At 36.7% G+C, this 15624-nt stretch overlaps 3 protein-coding genes across 11 annotated transcripts in view; 2 read left to right on the top strand and 1 right to left on the bottom strand.

Moving 5' to 3' along the window:
- Positions 1-6236, top strand: part of FAM169A (family with sequence similarity 169 member A) — a 62429-nt gene extending 56193 nt beyond the window's left edge. For 4 of the 5 annotated variants that reach the window (XM_031446770.2, XM_064481543.1, XM_031446774.2 and 1 more), the window contains 2 exons: positions 370-573; positions 1923-6236. In XM_031446770.2, coding sequence (XP_031302630.1) covers positions 370-573; positions 1923-2471 — 753 coding nt within the window. In that variant the 3' untranslated portion in view covers positions 2472-6236. The remainder of the gene's footprint in view (positions 1-369; positions 574-1922) is intronic. The other variant, XM_031446761.2, reaches the window with a different exon arrangement.
- A 1012-nt stretch (positions 6237-7248) lies between these two features.
- NSA2 (NSA2 ribosome biogenesis factor) lies at positions 7249-14427 on the bottom strand. Its single transcript, XM_010975000.3, has 6 exons — positions 14289-14427; positions 12444-12631; positions 12201-12351; positions 10360-10539; positions 8365-8557; positions 7249-7477 (listed from the first exon to the last, which is right to left on the bottom strand). The coding sequence occupies exons 1-6, from the start codon at positions 14289-14291 to the stop codon at positions 7410-7412; spliced, it is 783 nt and encodes a 260-aa protein (XP_010973302.1). The 5' UTR covers positions 14292-14427; the 3' UTR covers positions 7249-7409.
- An 88-nt stretch (positions 14428-14515) lies between these two features.
- Positions 14516-15624, top strand: part of GFM2 (GTP dependent ribosome recycling factor mitochondrial 2) — a 51610-nt gene continuing 50501 nt past the window's right edge. For 4 of the 5 annotated variants that reach the window (XR_010378667.1, XR_010378666.1, XR_004134960.2 and 1 more), the window contains exon 1: positions 14517-14764. The gene's annotated coding sequence lies outside the window, so the exon portion shown is untranslated. Of the gene's footprint in view, positions 14765-15624 lie in introns of all 5 variants that reach the window. The other variant, XM_031446744.2, reaches the window with a different exon arrangement.

Genomic DNA, 15624 nt, shown 5'->3' with positions numbered 1-15624 from the left:
CTGCTGAACAGTGGGTGTTCTGTTCAGAGCCGGCACCAAATTTAGACTTTCTCTGGTGCCTTTTTACTGAAGTTCTTCCTGTGATTGCCGCATTAGAAGGACGAGCAAGAAGGAGGCAGGGTCACTTCACTGAATCTCAGATGCACCCTGGGTCTGCAGGGCATCCCGGTCCTGTCCTCTCTCCACGAGGACAGCGGGGATTTCGGGTGCTTATGGACTCTTTTACTGACTCTGCTGTTCCTTAACCTGTGCCCTGTGATGTGGTAGAATGTATCTTGAGTTCTGAGGGGAGCTGAGAATGGACCCATCTTACATGACAAGTAAGTTAATCTGTAATGTGTCCTGCCTTTTTTTCCCTCTGTGGTGTAGGAATCTGAATTAGAGCCCGTGAATGGTGAGATAATGGATGATACTCTTAAAACTTCACTTATGCCAGAAGAGGAGGACTCCACTAGTGAAGTTTTAGATGAAGAATTAAAATTGCAGTCTTTTAATTCCAGTGAAGATTCTACAAATCTTGTTCCACTGGTGGTAGAATCTTCAAACCCCCCTGAGGCTGCTACTCAGGATAAGGTAATGGGGAAATAACCAAATTTTTTTTATAGTTAAAGTGTTCCAGTGTTGGTGGCTTGGCTGGGGCACTGTAGGATATATATTTGCCTCAACTTTAACATGCACAGTCCTTCTGGAAAATTAAATTATACTAGATTTGGTATTTTAAGTTGCAGTCAATAATATTCCATATATTTGCATCTTTTGTAACCTTATTCATTCATATCTGGATAAAGCATTATTTACCAAATATTTGAATACCTATTGCTTACATAGTCTCTGACCAACATAGTCATTTAAATTTGTTTTAATTAGGGAGACAGATCAGATTAGTGAGGAAAACTTGAATGGAGTATTTTAAAATAAAATTTTTTTTTGAAATAAAGTTGATGTATAACATTATGCAAGTTTCATGTGTGCTGCATAGTGATTTGATTTTGCATACATTGTGAACTGATCACGGTAAGTCTAGTAACCATCTGTCCACCATACAAAGTTGTTACAATATTATTGACGATACTCCTTATGCTGTGTATTACATCCCCATGGCTTGTTTATTTTTATATCTGGAGGTTTGAACCTCTTAATCTCCTTTACCTGTTTCAGTCCCCTTACTTTCTCCCTTCTGGCAACCATATTGTTCTCTTTATCTGAGCCTGTTTTCACTTTGTTTTGTTTCTTTGTTTTGTTTTTTAGATTTCACATGTAAGTGAGACCCTATGGTGTTTGTCTTTCTCTGACTTACTTCACCTAGCATAATACCCTCTAGGTCCATCCATGTTGTTGCAAATGGCAAGATTTCATTCTTGTCTTTATGACTGAGTACTATTTGATTTGTGTGTGTGTGTGTGTGTGTATGTATCTAAAAAGAATTTAATTTTTACTTCTGAATATTCCAATTTAAGGCTAAAAAACTATCATAAAGTGTTATTTTTATTAGCGTTTCACACAATTAAATGAATGCCATTTCCACTGCCCTCACCTATCATCTCACAGTCGAAACTCAGTGGGGTGGCATGGTATCAGGTTCCCAGGACTCTTGGTTCTGGCTCCAGGAACACCAAGAGACTAAAAACTGAGTTGGTTCTTGGTTTTGAAGAATCTTGATATAAAGTTTAAATGTCTTAAGTACTTTTTGAGGTAAAATTACCTTTACTATATATTTAAAGCAAGAATTTAATGTATCCAAATTATCATGCAAGACAGTTTTGAAGAAATTGAGCTGTATTCAGAATTATGTGCCCATGCTTAACAAAAGTAATGAGTACTGAATCCTCTAAAACACAGTTCAGGGTTATTGTGTAGTAGTGTCTGAGAATAATTGATGTAAGAACTATATTGCAAAAGTTCACCAGGTTTTCTGTTTTTAGACTTCACGTATAACTGACTCAGAAACCTTGCTAGACGAAGGCCCACCTGATGAAAAAGGGCACACTGAGGAGAAGCTGCCTCTAGTTTCAAGAAAGAAAGCTCACTTTGGCAGTTCAGACAACGCTGCTACTATCCCAAATGAAGAACGGTCCAATAGTGGTTTTCCAAACTCTGTGGTCACTGAATTTTCTGAAGAATCGATCTCTGAAAATGTGTCACCCAACACTACTTCCTCATTGGAAGACCAGGTTGAGGAGGGGGTCCCTGAGCCCCAGGAAACGTCTCCGGCTCTCCCGCAGAGTTCTTTGATAGAGGTTGAACTTGAGGATGTGCCATTTTCACAGAACGCCGGACAGAAGAACCAGTCAGAGGAGCAGTCCGAAGCATCTTCTGAGCAACTGGATCAGTTTACACCATCAGCAGAGAAAACTGTGGATAGCAGCTCAGAGGAAATAGAAGTGGAGGTGCCTGTCGTGGACCGGCGGAATTTAAGAAGAAAGGCCAAAGGGCACAAAGGACCTGCAAAGAAGAAAGCCAAGCTGACCTGAATGAAGAAGAAATGCAGATGAAAAAGCCTCTTCTTTGTTACGTAATTGTCGTTTTTAAAATATGGCAACTAATAAATAGCATGGGACACAGGATAAAAATTCCAAATTTTCAATTCGAACTTATTTATGATGCTGTTTTTCCCTCCCCCATAGGACCTAGAATTCACCGTTCTTTTTAATTTTTCAGGCTATTTTGTGTAAATACAACTTTTTAATTTTTATTAACCATGTTTCGATTTGGGGAAACCAGATCATACTATATTTTCATTAGCAGTTGGGGGCTATCTGACCATTAATATTTCAGAAAATATAAAGTGAAAAACTGAAAGTAGTAGAGTTCCCATCAGTTGTAAGGATCGCAGAAATCTTTTATACTAAAGGTTTTAATAGTAAACTTGGTGAAGGTTCTAGAAGTTTTATCCTAAATTTCAAAACTAATCACCATTTTTTAAAAACGTAGGCATGCTTAAACAAAAATGTCAGTAAATTAGGATAAACGTAACTTCAACTAAATGAGAGCACAAATTCAGAAATGTGTGGTCAAAGGTTTGTGAAGGTGGGTATTTTGGCCTTTAAATTCTTAGTTGAAGGTGCAAGTTTCTTCCTTTGACTTCAGTGTCTGTGGGAAGGTACAAACAAAACCTGTTTCCAGCTCACTCTTTATAACGTCTGGTATTAACAGTACTGCTAGGGATTTAACTCTGGCATGTCGACAGTATTACTATTTAAAATATCATTTGAAGCCGGGACTATACTTTTGTCCTCACCCAATTAACGTGTGTACTTTAGAAGTGTGAGAACCTTTCCAAAGGCTTCTCCTTAATCTGCCACTGCCTTTATTCTAGAATCTTCTTTATATTCCCCTCAGCTTTCATCCACTTCCCTAACTCATGGAGTGATTCCTGTCTGAAGATCTGCTTGCCTGCCTGCCTGCCTGCCTGCCTGCCTGCCAGCTTATGTCCTTGGCTTTCATTTTTGGTAGGTTTGGAACTGCGCCCCACAATCTTAGACCGAGACGGCAGGGATAAGCTACTCTAGGAACCGCAGTTACAAGAACTTAAGTCAGATCAGAGCTTCGTTTGTCCCTTCGGGCTTACTCCCTCTTGATTTGTTCTGTGAGGGCAGGTTACAAGCAAGCTAGCCTCTGTGTGTACATTGAGTTGCCAGAACAAAGGGCTTTGCCTGGGAAAACTGAAAGCAAAAAATAAACCCAAAACCCCCAATTGTTTTTTTTTTTTCTTTCTTTTTTTTTTTTTGTTGTTTAAGTAATTTATTTAAAAATGAACAAAATGGTTATTCTTATGATCCAAAGAGAATCTTGAAACAATCCTACTTTTTAGACCTATTGTGTGTACTCAGATTTTCACTTAAGTTTGAGAATGCTTTGAGATCATTTAGGTTGTTTTTAAAACTGCTTGGTCCTTAAATGAAAAAAATGTGTTGTGACTTTGTGTCATTATTTGAGGTGCTAAGGATTGACGTTGAAAGTTTATTCAGTCTACTGTCAGGTGATGTTGTTAAATTTAATTTTGGGATGTTGGCATTTCAGAAAGATTTAAAGTTGAGATGAAATCTTTAGCAGGCAAAATAGCAAACCCTCCTTATTCATGTAAAATTTTTGAATACATGTGTCCCCTACATTTTCTTTAGTTTATTGGTCAGAGGTAAGCTAGACCATTTCATTCTAAGTGAAAGTTAAGCTCTTTGACCATTTGTTTTCTTAACAGATGCTAATCAAGTGAAAGAATAAGTATGACTTAATACTAGTGTATCTATCAAACATTTATGCTGTTTTATACATTTTGTGAGAAATTTTTGTTAATACCACAACTAGGGAAATAAAGATTTAGTAAATTCTTAACCTTTTCATTTTTAATTTCTTAGAATAGATTTAAAAGCCTAACACTTAGGTATTTACTTTTTTACTTGGATTCTTCATTGTTCTCTTTAAAATACTTTCTTTAAAAGTATTTTAGTGTATAATTTAAGACTGAGCTCACTGACAACTCTTAACATGTGAATAGTCGCTGAGTTTACAAAAAAGGTTAATTATTCATATATGATCCCTAAGGACTAACAGTATAAACTTATAAAACTTGTTTGGTTTATTCTTAAACAGTAAGTGCATTTTAAGAAGTTTCAGAACTTTTTGTTTAAGTAAGAAAATTTTTGTCACGTGTCTCTGACAGAATGTTATTTTGGGGTTTATAGATGGTAGAGGAAAAAAAAGTTAGGTCACATGGAAAAACCGAATTTTCGTGTTCCGTAACGACGAGTTCTATACTCAGTAGGTGAGGACAGACTTTGTAACAGCATTTATCCTCATTAAGGAATCTAAAGAAAACTTAATCAGATCACTTATACTTTTTGCAAAAGGCATTAAAAAACCTCTGGGAATTCCAGAGGATTGCGGTCATACTTCAGCCAGATAAGCTAGTTGTTGAGTGTCCAGTCACATTTCTGTAGTCCTTTGTGAACTGCTTTTTTCTGTTTAGAAGTCTCGTTTGTGGAGAAGGGAAGTTCACTTCAGTTTGTATAAATACGTATATATTTCCTTGTGTAATATAAAGCAGACAGTTATTAGCAAAATTTTAGTTCTACTTTCAAGTTTAAATTATTCAATTGCTAGACATCACAGAAATATATTGAAGAATTTATTATAAAGTTCCTCTACAACTTTTAAAGGTGAGAGGGTCTATTATGATTTTTTATAAAATCAAATAGCATGACAGAATGTCTATCTTCTACTACTTAAAATGTGTCTATATTCATGGTGTTTCCATTCAGTGCAGAGAATTATCATGGCAAGGATAAAAATTGCTAGTGATTAATGGTTCACTTTTAGCTGACCACCGAACACCACCTAAAAAGGTTTCAGTGATTGTAGAAAAATATCTTGAAGGTTTATGATTGCATCAAATTGAGCCTTTACCTAGTATCTAAATACCTGCTCTTACATTCTGCTTTACCCTTAGGGATTACCTTCTAAGGTTTGGTCACACCAGCAAACTGAAACAGATCTTAATGTAAATAAAAAATTTATACTAACATTACTCATCTGTGTAACAGTATTTTAGAAGTTTCTGCCTTGTATGTCCACTAGTAGCAATATGATGTTTGAAGTGTTATCCAGTCTTTCATGGGTGTGATTAGTTAAAATGTTTATGCTTCTGTTTGCATACTTAGTATCAAGCTTTATTTGTACAAGCTAGTTAACTTGCTTATTTTTGGTTGTGAAAAATAAGCAAACCTCAGTTCTGTATCTAGTGTTTAGCTAATTTCTTTTATTTCATCCTCCAAAACTTGTTATTCACACCTTTCCCATTTCTCTTAGTGGCAAAATCATTTGTTAAAATTTAAGTGTAAGGAAGGTTAGCTTCTGTTATCTTGAAGTAATTGTGTCATACTGGATAGCCACTCCGGAGGAACTAGCCTTTCTTTTCCTAAGTGTCTCTGTGTTCTAAAACTTTACTGTGTTTATAGAACTTAGAAAAGATGTTATATTATTCAGAATAGCAAGATTTACTCAAGTACTTATGTTTGTTTTCTTGGTAGTTTTTTTTTTTTAAACAGTAGTAATTAAACCTATATTTTGTGATTGTTTCCTGGTCTGTGTTTTGAAATTCCTTCCCTTTCCCCTAATTTCATTGGTGAAGATGTGTTTAGATACCGAGTTTGTTTAGACATTGATTTTTGTTAATGGCACAATTTAATCACATTGGTTGTACTTTCAAGACTTTAAAAAATAAACAGAATTTAAAACAATTAATGTGATTATAAATTAATGTAATATATAGGCACCCTAAGGCTCAGTCACAAATGTTAACTCAGATCATAGACGTGTTTTTGACAACTCTATAGCATGACCCTTTTAATATTATCTAAGTAACTAAATTTCTCTCTAAGGGTATCAGTGTAGTCTTTTTTTAAAGTATTTTACCTGGACTTATTTAAACAAATTTTTACCGTTCTAAAAATATACAACCCTAGGTTTAAAGTATAGAAAATGCTTAAAGTACAACCATTTTGGTGGGTCTTTTTTTTTTTTTTCTTTTTCTTTCTGAGTAAAGGTAGATTTGTTCAGAAAGATACATACTCCATAGACAGAGTGCAGGTTGTTTCAGAAGGCAAGAGAGAGAAAGGTCACGAGATGTGGGGGTTGGGTGCTTATTTTAAAGTAAAAGTAGATACACACTCCATAGACAGAGTGTGGTCCAGCTCATTCAGAAGGGAGAGTGGCCCATTTTGGTTTATTTTTCTCATATGTCTTGAATAGAAAATATAGTTCCAAGTACATGGTATTATATATGATGAATGAGAGGGGAAAAATGTTTAAAATATTAATTCCCTCCATGACTTACTGTAGGAAAAAGTTAAGGATTAATTAGGGGTAAAAAGTTTTATCTAAGTTCTTCTGAACTTTATAGTGTAGTGTGCCTTCTCTCATATACTTTTAGTTTATAAAGTATTTTCATTTAAACGTTGTGTTAATGCTGTATTTCTTAGGATTCTTAGGATCAGTAATCTACAATGAGGTGGAAGAGACCTCGGGTAGACATGACAAAGTTTCTTGGCCTAGACCTCACATTTAAGTACACACTAACCTTTATGATAAAAGGTGTTTTCAACTACAGTGGCTTTTCTAATAATGACAGACCTGCACTGCTTAGTACCACTTATTAATGCAGATACTGAGGAAGCAGGATATTTCTATAATTGATTTTTTAATCATTCAATTTTATGGACATCTAAACACTGAACAGACACAAAAGACCAATTTGTAAAAGTAGGCCATTTTAATGTTTGTTTATTTTGTAACAATAAAGTAGTTTTCTTGATGACTACAAACATGCAGTATTCAGAAACATCACAGTAATAGTTTCCTGATTGAGGTGTAATTTTCAGTAACTATAAGGAGTTATTTGTGTGTAACCGCTATCAAACCAGTAAGACCGCATTTATGCAGCCATCATTTTCAGGATTGTTGGTAACCTGAGCATATTTTCCTAAGGGAAACAAAACAGAAAAAGGAGAGACATTAGGTAATAATTAACTTTAAAGAATACATATAACCTTTGCCCAAAATATTTATAGTTTTAGAAAAGAAAAAATAAACAGTAGTAGGATAGGTGAAATTTTATAAAATTAAATCACTCAGGACCAAGCTTGAGTTCCGAATATAATTTTTATATAAATACTGTTTTTACAAATGGCCAGCTCCATACTGTTAGCATGTTGTATTAATAATAAGCCTTTGTGCATTGACCTGAGCATTACTACTGTCCCACACCATTCTCACTGGAAAAAGCACCAAGTATTAAGTTTCAACCTATTAACAACCTATTTTAAAATTGAGGTCAGCCAACATGAAGTACATGCCAATGACTCATTTGAAGTTTCAAACTATAGAGTGCGTTCTTCTCTTTTAAAGAATATTAAAGTTTAGAAATATCAGGGTACTAAAAGCAGAAAACTAAGAAAATGAGGAAAAAAATTTAAATCACTGCATGACGTATTTCAGGTTTAAATTATTACTGAAATAGTGTGGCTATGTTTGATGTTTGCCTCCCTTTCCCCATTCATGGTTATTTTATTGTATTTTCTAACAGTATTTTTCAGTTATAATCATACTTCCCATCTGCTTTCCTCATAATGCCTTTTTAAATAAACAGCATCAAAAAATATCTAGCAATGTAGTATACCTTATATAACTGAAGCCATAACTTAAGAACTGCATTCGTAGCTACTTTTTCTATAAAAAATATTCTTAAAGATTGAAATCTGATTCACATCACGTTTAACTGCACTAAAATTTGCTTTGTCCTTTGTCAACTTCAGGATTTCTATTTTAGAATTTTAACACCAGTAGCCCCATATTCAAAAATTAACTTACCCCAGATGACCTTGCCTCCCTGTGTCACAAGGCCCAACTCGCTCACATTCACTTCAATGACGGTACCTTTGGTGATAACACCCAAGCTCGTGTATAGTGGGGATGAGGGATTCTTCTTCACACCAAGTATCGGCAGGCAAAAGGTAGCTTTCAGCTCAGGATGTGTTACATGGGCCTTCTTGAAACGTAAGCCCTAGTAAGTCAAACACAAGAATGTTTTGAATCAAAAATGTTAAGTATGATGAATAATGATCCTTTTTGCTTATCTTTTCCAATCATTTCCCCATCCCGCCAAAAAAGGACTGAATAATGTCCAATCTTAAGGCATCACAGCAAATACTTAGAATTAATCCTACAGACTAAAAACCTGACAGTTACAGGAAAGTATATGGGGAAAACACCCAAACATGTACTGAAAAGTTTTCACTGTGGAACAGCTACCCAGCATCATACTCAGATTTTCCTCTATTCAGTTATCTACACTCACTGAAGACTTGCTACATACCAGGCGCTATGCTGGAGCTCACAAACAGCTCATTTAAACATGATAACCTTAAAACTCCTCCTATTTTTTTTTAAACTATAAAACAAGGATCAGCAGATTAAATGACTTCTTCCCATACTAAACAGTGTGAGGATGGAATCAAACTTAAGTATCCTGATTCCAAGTCTTTGTATACATCAGCCACCTTTCATGATGAAAAAGTCTGTCAGCTTTCTTTGTGCTGATGATAATACTGGTCAAAGACGAGAGAGAGCCCAGAGAGGTCTCTATTATAGACCAGATTCACCCAATCACCTAGACATAGTCTTTCAGGGTAGAGCACTTTAGAAGCCACAATGCTTTGTAGTCTCTTAAATTTGATTTTTGTCTGTATGTGAGTAGTGGGCAAATGACAGTAAATCAAATTCTTAGTAATACACTCATTAATCAAGCTTATATACCACTCAGAATGTTATCTGATTAATTCACAGCAAGAAACATCTGCTAAGCTACAGTAAGTCTACAACAGCTTGACTAGTATATTTCTCTCCCTGCAGAACTTGATAAGGTTACCAAAATGTATTTAGAAGATTGTGAATATGAAATGAAAACAAGGGGAGTACATGATGAGTTTCAGGAATGAGTGAACACTTTCTGTAAATGACCAGATAGCGAACATTTTATTTTAGGCTTTGCAGGCCATATGGTCTGTTAGATACTCAAACTCTGCAAGAAAAAAATAGCCACTGACAATATGTAAATGAATAACCATGGCTGTGTTCTAGCAGAACTTTATTTATACAAGCAGGCTGTTTGACAACATTTTAATCCATTGAAAATTATTCAGGTTGAGAGATAGAGTAACACTGCCAACTTTCCTGATTCTTTGTTTTTCTAAGCAGGCTGATATCCAGTTGGGAGATTAGTTCATTCTGTTTAAAGGGATTTTGCAAAATATATGTTCAGTTATACTTGGGGAGGCAAGGAGGAAATTAGTTTTGACCATCACTGCTGTCAACAGAAATTCAAGTCCCATTTTAGTATTATATTCTCTTTTTTTCAATGATTGCATACTAAGTATTTTCAAAAGCATTAAGATACTTTTGTTACTAAACTGGAATTAACTCTTTAAAAAAATCCCATTCAAGTTTTCTAACTGTTCACAAAGACAAGTGTCAGGCATATAGTAATCACTTGTTGAATGAGTAAAATGACTTTGTATATGGAAAAGTGAAGATTCTAAGGTCATGTTTAAAAGTTAGGATTCACTGACAGTCTCTGTAATGAAATTTTTTTTCACCTCTTGTTAACCTGAAAATAAGATTCTTGATAGTAGTGGAAGAGTTCTAAGCAATTCCTGTGATAACCTAAAATAACAAAAATAGCCTAAAAACATCTTTCAACCTTTTTTTTATGTATCAATTCTAAGAATATTGGGAAACTGTACATCACTTTATCCAGTTTAACACAGGAAATGATATTTAAGCCACTGGGCTCTAGTAGGGACTTACCATTGGCCTAATGAATCTTTCATATTTAGGTGGTTTTCGAGTAAAACCATCTCCAACAAAGCAGACTTTAGTAACCATCCTCTTCCAGGCTTTCTTCTTCCTCTTTCCTGTTCGGATAACTTTTAATACTTCTGTTTCTCCCTGGGCACGAACTTTGGGCAGTGGGACTTCCCATTTTCCCTAAAATAGACCACAGTTAAAATTTATAGTTAGTAAAAGGCAATGAGAATAAAAAATCAAATATGAAAATGCTATATATTGCTTATATGTAGAATCTAAAAAAAAAAGGCACAAATGAACCTACCTACAAAACAGAAACAGACTCACAGACATAGAAAACAATCTTATGGTTACCAGAGGGTAAAGGGGTGGGAAGGGATAAATTGGGAATTAGAAAATTGCACGTCTTGGGGAGTGATGGAAATGTTAGCTATCTTGTTTGCGGTGGTGGTTACTTAGTGTATACATCTATCAAAATTCATCAAATTGTACATCTGAAATATGTATAATTTACTGTACAGGAATCATACCACAATAAAGGTATTAAAAGAAAGTCAAATATATTTTAGTTGTACAAAGTAGTAGATTCACTTTTTTTGCTTAACCAACAAGATTTTGGCTCTATTGTTTTCTAGAGGTCTGCACTGTCTCCTCAGAAACTCCTAATTAATCAGAACTACTTAAGTTTACATATCGTGGGTACATTAAAAAAAAAAAAGACTTGCTTAAGCCAAAAAACCTTTAATGCCTTGTTATGGACAAAAAATACTGTAATATGGCAGTAATTTCTCTAAGCAGTATGTGTGCTTGCTATTAAATAGTTAATAGTGTAAAACTGGAAGACTGTCTCCACCTTTTAACACATCTCTGTACTTCTACCTCGAGTGGATTTTAAGATTACCTTACTAGTAAGACAAAATCATCACCTGATATTTTGTACGACCCTAGAATGCAAATCCTATGAGAAAACGGAAGCAGTTTAAGGCAGTAGGAAGAATTTTGGACTTATTACTAAGTCACAGGTTCCAGAAGCAACTACCATTTCATAGGTAAGTGCCCGTAAGAGTAATTTACAATCTCATGGACTACAGTCTCTTCATCTGTGAAATGAGGAGGAGTTAAGTAGATAACCTCTAAAGTTTGTTTTGGTCCTAAGTTCTACCATTCTAATTTTGAAAACTGCATGCCAAAAATTAGCGGTAAGATTTTTAAAATCAAATTTGAAACCATAAGTTCTTTAACTATAGGTACTGCATATTCTGCTACCTACATTTCTGTCAACTTATCCACAGGTATTTAAAATAGTTTCTATGTCTTTTCCTCTGCTTTTAGCAGAATTTAACCTAATCTGACACAAAACGCAACCCTATTTTTTTTTAAAAAACTTGAATTTTTAAGTCAAATCACTTAGGATATTTTCCACCATTCTACCTTTTAACCAGTTTTGGCACACTGCAGGATAGAAAAACCAAGAAGCAAATATATCTTTCTACACAAAAACATGTTAGTTGTCAAGTATAGGAAGCCACTAGAACACTGAATTTGAGATTCACTGCTTACTTACAACCTTTTTGTTTTTAAATAAAGATGTATGGCATTCTAAAAATATTTAAAAAAACCCACTGAATCCTAAAATGTTCTGGTGATGAAAAGCAGTTTTTATTACCTAAACATTTTACACAAAATGAAATTTACAAAGACTTCAATATCTAAATAATGAGAATAGTTGGAAATCATTTTTCCAATTAAACTGAAGAAAGAAACCAAGAATCTCAAATTTGAATTTTCCTGAATTCTCCTGAACAACATCAAAAATAAAGACTCCAATTTTTATTGCTTACCGCTTTCTCTTTTCGTTTTTGTTTAATCATATTGGAAAGTACTTTAGCTCGGGACTGTCCCTCTCTGTCCAGTAGATATGCAGGTACTGCTCCTTGTGGAGTCTTTTCATCATTCTTCTGTTTGGTGTTTCTCTTTTCGTGCATCTTGATACTACGAAGAAGGAAAAAGATTCAAGATGATCAATTTTAATAACTGTTACTCAAAAGATGTTACCTTGATACAACAAATAAATGATCACTTACGTCTTTTTCATTTGTATTTTCTCAGCATGGCGCTGTTTATGGTACAGCTTAGCTTTCAGACCAATCATCTTTTTTGCCTTCTTTGAACGTTCATGAGCCTCTCGTCCTTCCTTCTTTCTCTTTTTCTCATGGTAATCCAAACGGTATCCATAGCGCTTACGGTGTAACTCAATATATTCATTTTGTGGCTGTAGCAATGCAAGAGGCGTTACTTTAATTTTAAAAAACTGCTGACAAAATTATTCTTTAATACTTTCTTTTGAGCAGCATATAAAGTACAGAAGATCCAATGTCATCCACCGTACACTTGATTAAATAACTCTTGCACTATTAAGCCTATTCACATGACATAAGTTTTTTTTTTTAATTGAAGTTTAATAGTCAGTTTACACTATGTCAATTTCTGGTGTACAGCATAATGTTTCAGTATAGATGTACATACATTTTGATCCTGAAAGATATGAGGCATTAAGATTTACATCTGTAGTAATCTCAGTGAAAGTTACTGTTCATTGAAGGGAACTGTCCAAAATCCACCGGACCACAAAAGGGATAAACTGATTCCAGGATCTCTTTTCTTAATATCAATAATCTTGTTTTTCAGTATCATCATTGTTCATACTTATTTAAAAATTTAAAAATTGTATTCCGTTTTATTGAAGTATAATTTACATACATAGAATGGAATGTGCCCTTTTCAGGTGTACGTATAGTTATAAGTTTTGACAAGTTCTACAGTTCTGTAATCACAATCAAGACTGAGAATATTTCCAACACCCCAGAAAGTTCCCTTGTGTCACTTTGAAGTCAATCCTCTTTTTCCACCTTCAATTTGGTATCTATTGTTCTAGTTTTGCCTTTCCCAGAAGGAAATGTAAACGGAACCTACAGTAATGAGGCTTTTTCATCTAACTTTTTGACTTAGCGTAAGACTTTGAGATCCCCTCATGTTACATGTATCCATACTTCAATTTTTAATTAACAAGCAGTATCCCACTGTATGGATACACCAGTTTGTTTATTTATTTACCAAGTGATGGATGTTTGGGTTGTTTCCAGTTTTTAGTGAATAAATACTTGCACCTAAGTCTTTGTGCGGACATATGCCAAACTGTTTTCAAAGTGGCTGTACTAATTTGCGTTTTACCAACAATGTGTGGGATCTCCTTTTGCTTTTTAAGTGCCTGTTTTATTTTATACAGTGATGTTTTATTTTAAACATGCGGCTCCACTCCATTTGTACTTTAAGACTAAAACAATGCAAAGCCAACTCCCGTACGGAGAGTAAAGTAAAGCAACAACAAGGTAGTTGGGATCAGGTGTGGAGTTTTCAACTGCTATCACATAAACTTTGCAGCAACCGTGAGAAAGGTCTGAAGAATGCCATTTTGCAGAGAAATAGAGATTAAAGATGTAGTAAAACAGACAAAGAATCTGGCAGCCAGATTTGGGCTGTATGCTCGGTTCTGCAATTCATTAGTGGCTTGGCTGGTGATAAGGCGTACCTTCAGTGTGCTCCGCAGAGATGAGAATCAATGCGCGATTAAATCCTACGGTAGAGTTATCAGTAGGCTCTGACACTGATGGCCAGACAACTTTCGGCGAAGCCAGGAATTGAATAAAATGAAACCCGTCTGGCTCCAAAGCCTGTGCTCTGGCAAATACCCGACTCTACGGCCCCAAAGTGAACGTCTTCACTTTACAGAGCGCACCGCACGGTGTCCACCCTCATTCCCTCAACAGTACCTCACTTCTGCCTACCACCCCTCACTGCCAGCCCCAGCGCCCTCAAGCCCAGCCAACTCTGATGCCGTCGGTCGCGAGCGCCCGAGGAGACCCTCTCACCATGGTGACGGCCGCCGAGCCGCCGGGTGCAGCAGCCGGGGAGCGAAGAAGCTCTCAATTTTCGGGTCTCAGAGACCCACGAGCCGACTACACACCACCAGCGACAGGAAAGGGACGCTTCTAAAAAGGCCGACTCCAGAGAGAACGCAACGCAGCCGTTCCGACCCTCGGTTCTCCACGTTCAGCTAGAAGTGCGGAAGTTGCTGGCCGGCGGCCTTTGAGTGGGGCACCACCGGAAGTGGTGAAGCGCGGCGCCGGCGGAAGTGGTAAAACGCAGCGCCGGCGGAGACAGAGGGCAAGTCCGGCGCCGGTGCTGGGAGAGCGAAAGAAATTAGCTTCCCTCCGCCCGTCCCGGGGCGTTCGCTGAGGTAGGGCGTCGCGACAGAAGGCCTTTGCAAGCTTGGGGGCGGTCCGCACCTCCGCTCTTACCAGCCTGGCGGGAAAAAGCCGGCCTTCGGTATGCGACCGAGTGACAGGTGAGTACCGAGTCGCGCGTGCGACTCCCGCGTGTTTAGAGCCCTGCCCCACGCTTGCCAGCGGCTACCCTCCAGGATGCCACAGCTAGGCCTGGACGAGGACGGCAGGGCTGCCCACATCTCGCCTCTCGACGTCCGCCCAGGTGTGGGCCTTTCTCTTTCTCCTTCAGCGAGAGCGGCTCTTCTTTGTTCCTGTCATCTTGTGTAATGTGTGCAAGGTTGAGAAGGATACAGAGGAATGAAAACTTACTGTAGGAGAAAGCAAAATTGGTAAAAGCTGTCAGAAAAGAAAGACAACGCCCTGTTTTTCTAGACTGATACCTGAAATTCCTGAGGCCTTTTGGTGTACGGGACGGTGCTGAGCGTATTTGCATTTAGTGGTCCTCTAGTGCTACCAGATGTACTGTCACTGTAAGACAGTACATCTAACTCAGAAAGCGGCCAGTCTTACCTTTTTACTGCACAGTCACAGAAGTTCCCTTAATTACTCCACCGTCTGGAACGTCCTTCAGTTACGTTGTGAGCAGAAATAACCTTACCGAAAGTCACAGTAATCACCTCTCTAGGTCTTAGTGTGGATTTCAGGCAGGTTTTTAAGGCTCCATCTTCTAATGTGATTGTCATTTTATTTAAAACTCGAACAAATTCTAACTAGCGTTTGTATGTTTTCAAGTACAGTAAGGTATGTAAGTATCCTCTTGGAATGCACTTCCTTCTGGTGTTGCCTTTCTCACCTACGTCAGGTCTTTTCTTAAATGTTACTATTTTATTGAGGCCTTACCTGACCTCCTTACTTAAAATTAACTGCTGCCCCGGTTCCCCTTTCCTACTTAATTCTTCTGTATAGCACCTATCACAAT

This window comes from Camelus dromedarius, chromosome 3 (genome assembly GCF_036321535.1).
Source record: "Camelus dromedarius isolate mCamDro1 chromosome 3, mCamDro1.pat, whole genome shotgun sequence".
Lineage (NCBI taxonomy): Eukaryota > Metazoa > Chordata > Mammalia > Artiodactyla > Camelidae > Camelus > Camelus dromedarius.
The sequence above is the reverse complement of the archived record's forward strand: the minus strand, read 5'-3'. Positions and strand labels throughout refer to the sequence as shown.

Bases quoted from the DNA above. Each gene is read 5' to 3' on its own strand.
- NSA2 (XM_010975000.3), bottom strand. The intron at 10,540-12,200 runs GTAAGCAATAAA...GGTCTATTTTAG, and splicing joins AAAAACGAAAAGAGAAAGCG to GGAAAATGGGAAGTCCCACT. The intron at 7,478-8,364 runs GTAAGTTAATTT...TGTTTCCCTTAG, and splicing joins GGGAGGCAAGGTCATCTGGG to GAAAATATGCTCAGGTTACC.